The sequence below is a fragment of the Nilaparvata lugens genome, chromosome 7 (genome assembly GCF_014356525.2).
Source record: "Nilaparvata lugens isolate BPH chromosome 7, ASM1435652v1, whole genome shotgun sequence".
NCBI classification, from domain to species: domain Eukaryota; kingdom Metazoa; phylum Arthropoda; class Insecta; order Hemiptera; family Delphacidae; genus Nilaparvata; species Nilaparvata lugens.
Genome location: NC_052510.1, coordinates 63,416,911 through 63,431,729, shown reverse-complemented (window position 1 = coordinate 63,431,729; position 14,819 = coordinate 63,416,911). Strand labels below are relative to the sequence as shown.

Below are 14,819 nucleotides of genomic sequence, written 5' to 3'. Positions count from 1 at the left end.
GTAGTTGAAGTTGAGCCAAAAATAGTTAAAACGTTGATTATACCATAGAGAAACAATAGCATAAGTAGATATCCCATGGTATAGGGCGTTTATGTCGCAACTTTTACTGTTATCTCAAGCCGATAGTCCACTTAGTTCTTTCCCATGAAGCTTTATGACGCTAGTAGTCTCTCATACTATGCCGTTCATACACTCTTACCCGGTCAAAACAGTAAAAATCGACAATAATCGGCTTGAGATGACAGTAAAAGTTGCGACATAAACACCCTATACCATGGGATATCTACTTACGCTATTGTTTCTCCATGATTATACTCTGTACAAAATTACTTTTGACTTGCTTTGAAATGGAAGGAGATCTGCCAATTTCAGTGATGAATAGAGTCATAAGAAGAAGCGCAGTTGCCAATTTGTCGATTAAACTTGTCGAATAAGCGCTTCCAGAGAGGAAACATCCGTATGCATATCATGAGCAGCTGAACACTCATTGGAAATTAGAGAACGCTGGCTGGATCAGAACGGTAACATCGCTCCGCTTTATCCCTACCTTTCTCTGTTGCGCTTGTCCCTCCAAGTCAAGAGTGATTTTGTACAGAGTATAGTTGACATAGAAGTAGTTGAAGTTGAGCTAAAAGTAGTTGAGTTAAATGAGAAGTAGTTTAAGTTGAGTTGAAACATTCCTAATCATATACGAGTAGTATTTGATTTACATTCGTGTTGCTATCCTTGTCTATCATTCGTGAAGGCAGATAGATCTATCCTTCTCTAGCTCCTCAACGTAGCCAGAAAATTATTCAACAATGTGGTAATGTAATCAATTAACAAAATATTCAATCTCAATTAAATCTTGAAATTTTATCAATGAATAAAATGTAACTGATAATTTTAAACAAGAACGAACAGTTGATATTACATGAGATATATTGGTATTAGCTATCCTCTGTAGAAGGTAGTGGCAAGGCAGAGAATCAGCAACGCTGTTCTATATTTCTCCACTGTAATTTATAACATGGACTCCATTATAGAATAATTTTACTGTAGAAAAAACCTTATTTTATTCACAGTTTTAATTTATTTACAATTACACTGATGGTTTGGAAAATATAATTTTTGTGATTCATTTTCAGTTTTTTAGGTCTTCACCGCAGTCAATAGACCGGGGAATTGTCAAATCTTATAATCCAATAATTATTGTCAAATATTAATAATCCGACTCCGCAAATGTTGATAAGTATGTTCCTCTTTGTATTCAGAGACTGTATAGCCTCACAGGCTTCAATTACATTCAGATCTTACTTAGATTATAACAGTTTGTCTTCTCTTTTTGCGTAGGCAAATGCACATTCCTGATGGTGACAGGACCCAACATGGGCGGTAAGAGCACCTACATTCGTAGCGCAGGTGTGGCAGCCCTGTTGGCGCATATTGGTTGCTTTGTGCCGTGCGACGAGGCAGAGATGACAGTGCTCGACGCCATTTTGGCGCGAGTTGGGGCGAGTGATTCGCAGATCAAGGGCATGTCCACCTTCATGGTAGAGATGGTTGAGACGGCTTCTATTCTCAGGGTGAGTAGGGACAAACGTCCCATTACATGAATTCATAAATAAATGAATATTAAATTAGTAATAGTTCATCTTAAGCCCGCTCCAAACGCTCAAGTTTAGCTTCAGTCTTTTGCTCAAGCAAAAGTCGGAGCATGTAAGTCGTTGCAACTGGACGGTAAAACGGATGGGTCTTCAAGCTTAAGTCGTCAAACTTGAAATGTATCGGCCGGCAATCTTTTTCCATCAAACCGTCCGTCTTTTGCCTATCCACCAAAACCTAAATCTCGTAAAAATGGAGATAGAGAAATTGTGATTTCAGATTCGGATTCAGCGCCCTCAAATTAATAAAATGCCTCGCGAGTACTTAAAAATAAGCAAGTTTTTTTTATCGATTTTATATAACGCTTTTTTCTTTCTTGATTCTCTTGATACTCTCAGAATTTGATGTTGATATTATGATTTTAGTTGCATCGACAATAATTATTAATATTAAAAATAATTATTATTAGCATTAGAATGCTAATAATTTGTTTTAAACAACTATGCTAATATAATTAAAAGCTTACCGAGTTGAAAGCAGAGAAAAGTCGGGAGAAAAAATAATAAGCAACATCGAGTTATCAATATTGCATGCCTCATTGATTGCAATTAATTGTCCACACGACAGCTGATTTTTTACCAAATTACAATGGGATATTAATTGCATGCAAGTAATAATCCACTCGACAGCTGATTTATGATGTCTATAGTCTGATTTTTACGGGTAATATTGGCGTTCGAAAGAGACTTCTTTTCCTTTTGTATTATCCTTAAAATGAAAAATTTCAAAACCTTGTATATCAAATTTCATGAAAATCTATTGCCGCGTTTCACCGTAAATGATTGGTTTATTGGTTTATTACACTGTCATGGATAGTGACAAGCACCATATCGACAAGTCATACAATAAAGAGAAAACAACATATTGACACAAAACATAACAATTTTGTACAAAACATAACAATTTTGTACATAATAAAACAATTTTGTACATAATAAAACAATTTTTATACATAATAAAACAATTTTGTACATCACAACACAAATAACAAAATAACAAATAACCTATATCTAAGACCATACAACATTTATAACTAATGCAACGTATTCAATGGCCGAAGATACTTCGCCACTCATAAAAACATTCCTCTAATAGCCAACATTTTAGATTGGTCTTAAAGGAGTTTAGGGTTTGGGCAGCTTTAATATTCTGGGGTAAACAGTTAAACACTTTTTTGCCAATGTAATTTGGGTTGTGCTCATAAAACCCTGTCGTGTGTTGTTCAAATCTGGCTAAGCCCCTGTATCTTGTATTGTGTTGATGAACATCCACACCTGTCAGCCAATCATATTTCATTTTATAAGCAAAGATTGCCAGATGGTACAAATAGAGACTAGGAACCGTCAAAATTCTGTTATCTTTGAATAGCGATCTACATGAGAAACGGGGTGGCTTTTTAAATATGATTCTTAGGACACTCTTTTGGGCACGGAAGATAGAGGCAGAGAATCTTGATCTGGATGAGGAACATATAAACAAAATTATAAACATATTTTCAGATTCATCTTGCAATTCTCGAAGCAATGCAACGTGAGAAAATTTGTGTCTTTTTAACAACCAGTCCCTACTCCAACGTGAACGATGAACTCTACCTTTCTTCCTATTTTTTACACACAAAACAAAAGTGGCCAAGAGTACTAGCTCTTCCATAGTTGATGACGAACTGAGCTTGTGAGCACAAAAATAGGAAAACGGATGACATAAGACGGATGCGTGTGGACGCAATTTTACATCCGTCTTTTGCTTGAACCAAACGATCCGTCTTTTGCTTGAGCGTCTGGACCCGGCTTTAGGCACAATTCAAACCGAAATGACGTGGCACTGACTTTTTGCCACTTCCAAACTCCTATCGTCTCCAATGCAAACTGGAGTGTCGTTTTGAACTTTGTCGCTAATGAACTTAGAAAAAACAACTGTATTCTCGAGTGCTATTTCTTCTGAATTTATTTTATATATTGTGATTATTGATTTCAGATGGCCACACCAAACTCACTAGTTATTATTGATGAATTGGGAAGAGGCACATCCACTTATGAAGGCTGTGGAATTGCATGGGCTATTGCTGAGTAAGTTCATTCTAATACACTTTAACACTTGAATAGATTCTCATGGTATTTGGCAGGAATATTCTTAACTTTGTTGTAGTTTTGACACTGTGTATTTTTATAAATATTTAGAAAAAAACTCTTACTTTTTATGATGAAATGAGGAATGACCCTGAGGAGGCACTTCATCAGCCTGACACCAGGGGCGCTTGATTTTTAAGGGTTGGACTGTGTGGCCAAAATATTTATTTTGAAAGATGTACACGTGAAATTCTAACCTTATCTTGGACTTTGGCCCATATGAATAAAACTAGAGCAAATGCTCATGAGCAAGAGCATGGATCATAAGGTTTTGCTCATAAGCAAAAGGTAGAAACAAAAGCATTTGCTCATTTTTACATGAATAAGCTTTACCTTATACTCTTACCTTATGCTCCTGAACTCTGGAGCAAATGCCCACGTATTTTAAAGATTTTTCATCAGCTGATTCGCTTTTGTAGTCTTACTTTGTTTTTATAGCTCACGGATGAGCTAAATATAAAAGTAGGGGGCACCGCTTGTGTTTGCGTCGTCTGCTCTGTTTTCTATTCATGATTATGAATAGAGTTTTAGGTTAGTTGAGTTTAAAATTTTGAAATAATAGCGTGAAAAAATGTCATCTCTATAATAATCTTCAGCATAGTCTTATAATATCAATAGCCTTCTTATAATCGTCTACACTCTCATCTTCTTGAATGCCTATTTCCTAATTTATAACAGGTAGCTATCTTTTGTATTTATTCTTTTGTAGGGATAATGGTGATATATATCATCGTTGAATCTAAAAAGAGTTTTATATTTCTCAACTATTGGTTGTGATAGTATCTGGTATAGTTTCCTATCCTCATACGGATTAGTTGAGCCATTTTACTACGAGCAAAAGGTGATAAGCTGCTCTAGACTAGACTCACCTATTTTGAAGCATTTGCTTCAAAAGTCGAGCAAATGCTCTAGTTTATTCATACAATTTTGAGCAAAAGCTTTTACTTTTGAGCAAATGCTCAAACTATTTTTTTGATGAGCATGAGCAAAAGGTTTTGCTCACGTTTATTCATAGAAAATGAAGCAAATGCTCCATATTTTACAAGTATAAGCAAATGCTCAACTTTATTCATATGGGCCATTGTCATCATCTATAAATTTGGATGAAAAATAACACAAGGACTGTAGTGAGGTCCACGTTATAATGGCAGTGGAGAAAGATAGGAGAACAACGTTGCCGATCCTCATTCTTGTCAATGCCTTCTATAGACGGTAGCTGATACAGGTGTACTGATATTAATGGTTCATTCTCGTTTAAGAGATAGAAAGAGATAGCACTATCCGCATTGTTGAATGATAGACAAGGATAGCAATACAATTGCTAATTTAAACACTGCCATTATAACGTGGACTTCACTTTAGTAATCTGATTTTTAATGACAATGTTGTGTAATGACAATGTAATTTTATTTATATACACAGTAGAATTATGATTCATTCATTCATGCATTCATTTATACAACAAGCATACATTACCAAAATGATAGGGAGAGGAAAAATAAGGCAACTTTATGCTATTCCTCTCCCAAATTTAGATAACACATAGTCCGAAATAGGTTAAGTCTTGTAGTTCTTCAATTCACAAAATTTCAGTCCTCAAGTATTTTCACATATTAGATTTTCAAATTTAGATGCTTTAAAACTAAACATAGAAGAAATATTTCACATTATTATAACTAAAATAGGAAATATTCACATATTATTAAAAATATAATTCTGAAGAATTACCGAAAAACAAACAACACTCTAACCGAAACATGGTCAGAACTGACCTAAACCGAAACATCCGGTCTCACAGACCGGGTCTTGCTTAAAGTGTTATATTTTATACTAAATATGAATTTAAATATTTTTCGTTGGTAATTAATTTCAATTATAGTAAAGTATAATATAGATTACAGTTGCAAATTGAGTGATGGAAGAATAGAAAAAAAAATTGGAAACATTGATTATGTAATAAATGTATAATGTTGGATGTAAGAACACACACAATACAAAAATCCGTGTAAGATATACTATCAGTTACTACTCAGAACAATAATCATGGAGAAATATTTCATCAATATAGGCTTTTTAGCAAAATTGAAAGGTAATCGTTGAAAATAATAATCTTTTTCATTGTTACCAAGAAACTTGTTTGAGCAAACGTTTTCAGCCTCCTGATATTTACAGATGGGATTAAATAGAGAATGCTATTATTCAAATGCTAATTAATATATAATTATTATTTAACGAATTTCCATCTAGCTGTTAGCCCTGTTGTCAATGTCTGCAGTAGCAGAGGTCTTCGGGGTGATTTACAGCATTTATTTTGGATTTTCGTTAAATAATAATTACTCCAGATATTTATTAGCAAGAGAAGTTCATAAATAACTATAGTGGTCGGAATCATCTATTTCGTCAAGTGAATGTTTATTTTGTGACACTTCATTGTGAAGCATCCTATTGATACAAGTTCCAAAGGCTTGTATGGTTGATAACTCAGCCATTGTCATCAATTCTCCTAAACCAACGTTTTCTAAATTACAAAAATTAGTTTTCCAAATAAAACATGTCAATAAAATACCGAAATAATGAAGACAAAATCATTAGAAAAAAATGAACGTTATCCGGAAGATCTGGTAGCTGAGACCGGTAAGTTTTCAATAGATTGATGTTTACTTGATAACCGTGAGTTGGGGACTGGCGAGCATTGTTGGAGAATGTTGAGGAATAGTGGGGGAGAAGGTATTAGAGCGGGCAGCAATTCTTGATTCACAATTTTGCCACTATGGAAAAAATAATTTTGCCTCCAGTCTCACAGACCGGTGTTTCGGTTAAAGTGTTAATTATTATTAAAACTTAAATTATTTCAGATACCTGGCGAAAGAAGTGGGCGCATTCTCGCTGTTTGCCACCCACTTCCACGAGCTGACACGGCTGCCCGAACTGGTGCCGACTGTGCACAATTGTCACGTGACTGCGGTGACGTCAGATGACGACAACAGTCTGACGCTGCTCTACGAGGTGCGTCCGGGCGCCTGTGATCAGAGCTTCGGCATACATTGCGCCAAGATGGCCAGGTTTCCTAACCAGGTCATAGAGGTCAGTCCCTTCTTAAATAAGGTTTACATTAGTTAGAGGATAATCATATACTGAAATAGGACGAAGGAATGAGTCAATTTTGTTGTCCAACGAACTTACACTGTGTAAAAAGGTTCGAAGAATACATGTTCTAAATTTGAAGCTGATTGATAAATTCTTTCTAAAGCTATTATAGAACATACAAACAGCGGACAACGACTTTTACCTTCAGTAAGTCAAAAGTGAGAACTCGCTAACGCTCGTTTAATTATAAATATCGGGGCACCGAGCTTCGCTCGTTATTTATTTATTGATAAACAGAGCACAATTTTTCAAAATGATTGGGGAAGGACAAACACGCACAGCCCAAAACTGTTTCTTCCCCGAATTTTGATTTAAATACACTATAAATGGTCCAAAAAGTAGGTTATGTTTTATACATTTGAATCCAGGTCCAATTTTCAGTCAAAATATTAAAAACAGAAAAGTTCTAATTTAGATTGTTTACAAACCAAATTGAATAACACTCACTAATCACTAAAACTGTAAAATCATTATTAACTTTGAATATTATGATATACTCTAATTTAGAGTGATAAACCATGTCATGTCAACAAATCAGATTATTTTGATAGAGTCTATTAAAATTTCTAGATAATATTTTTCGCGAGATACGGTAAGCTGTTTGAATGATTACACAGCTGATCTCCCACACAGGCACACGCATCTTCTGTTATCAACAGACGACGAAATCTGTTCTTCCAAGGATGAATTATCCTATTAATGTCCTTCAGCGAGTTTTTCCAGGGTTGAGACCTAGTGCAATCGAATCTTTATATTATAAACCTACCATGTTCTGAATTTCGTGAGAATCGTTAGAGCCGTTTTCGAGATCCGGTGAAATACAAACATATAAACATCCAAACATCTAAACATATAAACAGAAATTGCTCGTTTAATAGTATAGGATTTACTGTTTCTATAGTTCATTTTTCTATATAAATTTTATACTTGAACAAAACGCTTGTAGAGCTGGCCATTACTTTCAATCTCCATGCAACGTAAACCACGATTTGAAAACCAGTTTTGAAGAAAATTATTCACCTTTCTTTGGGGAACTAGAGATCAGTTATTTCCTGTGGGTGAGAGATCTTATAGTAAGGTCCACGTTATAATGGCAGTGCAGAAAGACAGGAGAGCAACGTTGCCGATTCTCTGCCTTGCCACTGCCCTCTATAGAATATAGCTGATACCGGTATATCTGACGAAATTTGGTGTAGCCTACCTTTTCTTACCTATTATTATTTGTACTTTGCTCAATACATTCATAATAATTTTTACTATTTACTGAAATGAGGAACCATACTCACAGCTACTTTACCCGTTATGGCAGAATAGTTGAAAGACCTATAGTTAAAGACCTAGTCGATTATACCTATTCGAGAGGAAAACCGTTTTTAGGGGAAGATCATTTTTTTCAAAATTGCCAAACGATTTGAAAATTTTAGAAGATGTTGAAAGGTTTGGTATTGAGTTAAAGGAATATTTGGTGAGATTATCCCTGTACTCGTTACAGGAGTTTTTATAATATTTTATGTGTATGACATTATTGTTTGTAACTAGTATTTAGGCTATATTCCTTAGTATTCTGTGACACTATTCATATGTATTTTTGCATGTTTATGAATAAAGATTTTTTCAATTCAATACTGTAGCAGTATTGTCACAGTTCATAACTGAGTTGTTTCATTTATTATTTCAGGATGCAAAACAGAAACTAGCTGACTTGGAAGACTACCAAGGAGCTATTACTGTCTGTGACTCAGCTACCAAGAGAAAAATAATTAAGGTAAGAGTGAATTATTAAAAGGTTTACTAAAATGAGTGCCGGCTATACCTTCATTCATTCAATTTATTTATGTATTGTATATAATAACTAGACAACTCATTTGACATAAGTATTTCAAGCCTAGTATGAGCTATTTGATATTGATACTGCTGGATATGAAGTATGAACTTCTTGTAATACAATGTTTATAATTATAAAGTTCTTATAATATAATAGAGATAATGAAAAAAGCAAGACTATGTTATTTATCTAAATATAATGAAGGAAAGATTTGAACTGGCTTATACACGTACGGGATAGGTAATTCACGAATGATGCATCATCACGTCTCAACTACTCAACTGATTAACTTGAAATTTTGCATATAGATTCTTAATTCTCCGAGGATGGTTATGGGCCTATTTTAAATTCTTCAAGATCTTAGTAGGTCAAGTTTTCAATCAGACCCTAACAATCAGACGGATAACCTGCTATAGTGAGGTCCACGTTATAATGTTTGTGTAGGAAGATAGGAGAAAAGGGTTGCCAGATCTCAGCCTTGCCACCCAAACAGCTGATACTGGTATATCTGATCAACTTAACTGTTCATTATTGTTGAAAATAGTTCATCATATTTTATTTGTCTAGAAAATATATTTTTTTAAAGATGTTATAATAAATTTTCCTGATTGAGATTAAATATTTAGTCAATTAGTTGAATTTCTACATTGTTGATGAACGATGTGGCAACATCGCAAAGCGTGAAAGAGATAGTGCTATCTGCTTTGTTGAACGATAGACAAAGGTAGCAACACCATTGCAGATGACACACTGCCATTATAACGTTGCGAATAATGCAAAACAAAACTAAGCTAATGAGAATACATTGGAATTGATTTATATCAACATTTTTTTAAATTTTGGGTTCATACTAGGATTAGATACCCTTTTATTTAAATTTAAGGTTTTTTCTATATAAATCAAACTGCAAGTCAGTCGTACTACACTCTTAAGGTAGGCGCACACAGATCGGCATCGGACGGACGGCACGGATCGGACGATTAGATTTGATGTATTGATTTCAATTAGAGTGCGCATACCTATCCGCATCGTATAGGCATCAAATCTAATCGTCCGATGCGTGTCGTCCGTCCGATGACGATCTGTGTGCGCCTACCTTTAGAATGTTTATGTTAATGAGTAGAAGGCCAAGCCCTTGATCCAGCTTGATTTGATCTTAAGCTGTAAGTCTATTCATCTCTCATCACCCACGTACAAGCCTAAAGCTCATGTGGACATCACCCTCAGAAGAAAAGAAAAAAAGTTCAATGAGTACACTGACGGGAAGGTTATTTAGCAGTTATATACTCACATACTTATGACTTCTATGAATTTTAGTTAGTCTGGAGTATGGTAGATCTATTGTGTTATTATTTCCTAGTGTTGTGTGAGTGAATATTTGTTCCAGTGGTGAGTATTATGGATGTGTGTTAGACCATAGAGAAAATATAGCATGAGATATCCCATATAGCATAAGAAGATATCGCATGGTACAACAGGGCGTTTATGTTAAAGTGGTTTTTGGGTATTGATCTGTATGTGTGTATGAGTGTATGTGCGTCTGTGTACACGATATCTCATCTCCCAATTAACGGAATGACTTGAAATTCGGAACTTCAAATTTCAATGTCAACTCAAGCCGATAGTCCTAGTAGTTGTTTTTGGTGAAGCTATATGACTAGTAATCTCTCATAGTTTGCCATTCTTACACTCTCACCCCTTCAAAACAGTAATAGTAGACTGTAGCCGACAGTAATAGGCTTGAATTAACAAAAAATCAGCATGAAATGTAGAACATTAATCACCTATACCATGGGATATCTTCGTATGCTATCTTCTTTCTATGGTAAAATCTATGCCCGGGTTGCAGAGTCGTAACATAAAGTTAAGAACATGCAGTTGACTCATTTACGAAGCCATAAATTCACTTTCAGTTGCACAGATGTCAAAGAAAACTATAGCTCCCATAAAACTAAAACCGCCCAATCAGACACATGATTTCGCTGCACATCCGTCAGAAAGAGCTTATTTATGTCTCCAATAGGTAAAAACGGTCAGTTAAGCGGGCCCGAAGTCGTGCTGTTAAATTCAATATCTACTCCCGCCAAAGGCATTTTAGAGGTTGTAATACCTTTTTTTGAAAGATGTTTACGAAAAACCATCTATATACAAGTAAATTATTTTCTCTCCCTATGTTTTTTAAGTTGTTCATAACCTCCAAATCGCTAAATATGGTGAGAAATCTCGTCAAAATCCAAGAGTCGCCATATTGTTTATCAGTTTTATGTGAGGTCTTTTAGGTCTGTTCACAGTGATGTCGGTTCAAACTTTCCCCAATGCAAGACATTGGTTGGATAGAAGCATGTACGGAAATGTAGGGAAAAAAGTGAATAGAGCTGCAGTGTGACCTACGTGTGATACTAATTCGAGATATAGCTGAATGGGCTTCGGCAAACGACTGTGCAACGAACAAACATTTATGTCAGTGATTTTAAAATATGTCTCACATAGCTATGTTTGATTTTATGTAACGACTCTACAACCGGGCATTAAACAGCTAAATATGAATGAACTAGGTGCTGTCATTATTTTTAATTCCTTGAAGTATTCTATACTACTTCAAGATTATGAAGTAATTATGAAGAAAAATATTGTAATAGATTCAAACTTGAGTACTAAACCCTCCATTTTTAAAAATAAAATTTTATACATTGTTGTATGGTACAAAATATAGAAAACTTATTGACATGGGCTACTTTTAAATTAATAAAACAAAATAAATCTTATAGCACCCTTTAATCTTTAAAAAACTTTAAAATAGTTCAACAACTATTCAATTAAACTACCGAAACTAGTTGTTCAACTATTTTAAAGTTTTTTAAAGATTAAAGGCTGCTATAGGATTTATTTTGTTTTATTAATTTTACAAGATATAGGTGTAAAATAGAAGGTTTTAACCAACTATATTTTTCAATTTAATTAAATTCGAGAGAAAGAAAGAATTCTGGTCCACAATTTGAGACCAAATTGAATTCTCTTCGGTGAAAAATTGGAGGTTTTAATAATTTACACAGCACACACGACAGTAAATACTGTTCGACGGGTTTCTCATTGAAAAAACTTACCATATTTGCTGGGTTGCATCAATTATATTCAACTATATTTTTCAATTCATTTAATACATGTGAAAAACAGAATCCTGGTCCACAATTTGAGACCAAATTGAATTCTCTTCGGTGAAAAATTGGAGGTTTTAATAATTTACACAGCACACACGACAGTAAATACTGTTCGACGGGTTTCTCATTGAAAAAAACTTACCATATTTGCTGGGTTGCATCAATTATATTCAACTATATTTTTCAATTCAATTTAATACATGTGAAAAACAGAATCCTGGTCCACAATTTGAGACCAAATTGAATTCTCTTCGGTGAAAAATTGGAGGTTTTAATAATTTACACAGCACACACGACAGTAAATACTGTTCGACGGGTTTCTCATTGAAAAAACTTACCATATTTGCTGGGTTGCATCAATTATATTTAACTATATTTTTCAATTCAATTTAATACATGTGAAAAACATAATCCTGGTCCACAATTGAGACCAATTGAATTCTCTTCGGTGAAAAATTGGAGGTTTTAATAATTTACACAGCACACACGACAGTAAATACTGTTCGACGGTTTCTCATTGAAAAAACTTACCATATTTGCTGGGTTGCATCAATTATATTTAACTATATTTTTCAATTCAATTTAATACATGTGAAAAACAGAATCCTGGTCCACAATTTGAGACCAAATTGAATTCTCTATCATCAAGGACTTAGTCTCTGTAGTGAAGTCCAAGATTTTTAATCTTAATAGCAGTATTTGATTAACAGCGGTGTTGCTATCCTTGTCTATCATTTCACAAAGCAGATAGATTTATCTGTTTCTAGCTCCGCAACGTTGCCTGATCGTTTTTTAACAATGTAGTTATATGTTTAATTAACAAAATATTTAATCTCAATTATGAGAATAATTCATCATGTAATCATTGATATATTATTTTGACGAATAGGGCTATTCTATAACTGATTATTTTAAACAAAAATGAACAGTTAATATTACATCAGATATACCGGTATTAGTTATCCTCTATAGAAGGCAGTGGAAAGGCAGATAATCGGCTACCCTGTTCTCCTAGCTTTCTCCACTGCCGTTGTAATATGGACATCAAATAATAGCTTTTAATAGCTGTATCATATATACATTATTGAATTTTTATTTTCGTTCAATAATTATCTATACTATAATAAAGGAAAGAACTGGCTCTTACACGTACGGGATAGGAAAATTAAGTTTGACGCTTCATCACGTCTCAACTACTGGACTGATTAACTTGAAATTCTGCATAATTATAGATTCTTGACTATTCGAGGATGGTTATAGGCCTATTTTCGATTCTTCAAGATTTCAGTTTGTCAAGTTTTCAATTAGACCCTTGCGGAACACGGGTCACGTGATAGTATTGTACTCCCATCTCTCTCCACTGTTTAGGACTGTTTGAACTCATATAATAAATAGCTTGATCATATACATTATTAAATTTGGATTTTCGTTCAATAATTTATTGTACAATATTAGGACGAATGTTAATTAATCAATTGAAATAACATGGAAAGTTTATAGCATGAATAGCATAAATGCATGAATGCTTTATAGCATGAACATGAATTTCATTCTCTAAAATGTAGTTTTTTCTTAATTTTTAGGAAGGAGAAGAGATGATCAGTGAATTTTTGAGGGAATGCAAGAAACTGAAAACGGATGGAATTTCAGATGAAGAGCTAGAGAAGGCGATTTCTAAGCTGAAGGATGAAATTGCCAAGAAAAATAATCCATATGTCTCCGCTCTAGGAGCAACTGCATAAAAATTTACTTCAACACTTTTTTCAAACAAGTTCAAATTAATTTTTAATCTCTACTGATAGATTTACTAAGTTTATGTGTAAGTTAGTTTTTCGGAGATTCCAATCATTTGAAAAAAACCACAGTACAAAGAAATAGTTAGGTTAAAATAGGTTTACTATAAATGAGAATAGAAATCTAAGTATTTTTTAAAATTGTTCAGTGACAACAGGTTTCGGCTATATGATGCCACTAGCCGTCAGGCTCGCTTCGCTCGCCATATCCGTCTAGCTGCATTTTTCATTTGAGCATTTTTATCATATGTTAGGACAATCCAATCGGGGGCCAGACTACGTCTGGCTAAACGGATATGGCGAGCGAAGCGAGCCTGACGGCTAGTAATATAATATTCCCAGGATTGAAGTAGCAGTGCCCAATCAATTTTTCTGCGATAAATGCATTTAAATCTTCAACTTGGTGCCAACCTAACAAAGTCAACTCAACTCAATGCCAACCTGACAAAATTATTAATTTAGTTGCCAGTTAACAACTGTTTCGAAGAGGTACTCTATCTAGATTATAGTTCTATAGTAACATATGATATGGAAATTTCAATTATAATTAAGAGATTGGGAGAAGAAGAATATACATGCTAAAAGACGAACTTTAAACCCTTAAAAACAACCCTTAGAGTTAAAATATTGCCAAAAGATTTCTTAGTGCGCCTCTAAAGGGCCAACTGAACATACCTACCAAATTTGAACGTTTTTGGTCTGGTAGATTTTTAGTACTGCGAGTGAGTGAGTGAGTCAGTCAGTCAGTCAGTGAGTGAGTGCCATTTCGCTTTTATATATATAGATTATCAAGTCTTATAATATTATAATGATAATGACTTGATAATGGCATCATAAAGCCGAAACATGTAATGACTAAACCATTTTAAAAAGGGTGCTCAGGTTTCTATTTGTATTTATATTCAAGACTAGCCCTAAAGAAAAAAAGACAAGTAGATGTACTATATTTATGAGTAAATTAGGCTGATTCCAATTATTTTAAAGAACCCCAGCACAAAGAAATAGTAAGGTTGGAATACCATGGAAATGTATCGTTCTTTCTTGTAGCTTATGAATTTACGTCTTGAATTATGACATTTTTTAGTTGTTGCAATGTCATGAATGGATTTATGAATAGTATTTAGAT

The 14,819-nt window shown here is 34.1% G+C and overlaps 1 protein-coding gene across 1 annotated transcript in view; it reads left to right on the top strand.

The window, feature by feature from the left end:
- Nucleotides 1–13,869, top strand: part of LOC111064441 (DNA mismatch repair protein Msh2) — a 42,752-nt gene extending 28,883 nt beyond the window's left edge. Inside the window, 5 exon segments of the mRNA XM_039433375.1 lie at nt 1,333–1,565; nt 3,619–3,710; nt 6,626–6,854; nt 8,596–8,682; nt 13,484–13,869. Coding sequence (XP_039289309.1) covers nt 1,333–1,565; nt 3,619–3,710; nt 6,626–6,854; nt 8,596–8,682; nt 13,484–13,642 — 800 coding nt within the window. The 3' untranslated portion in view covers nt 13,643–13,869.
- Nucleotides 13,870–14,819: the final 950 nt, after the last annotated feature.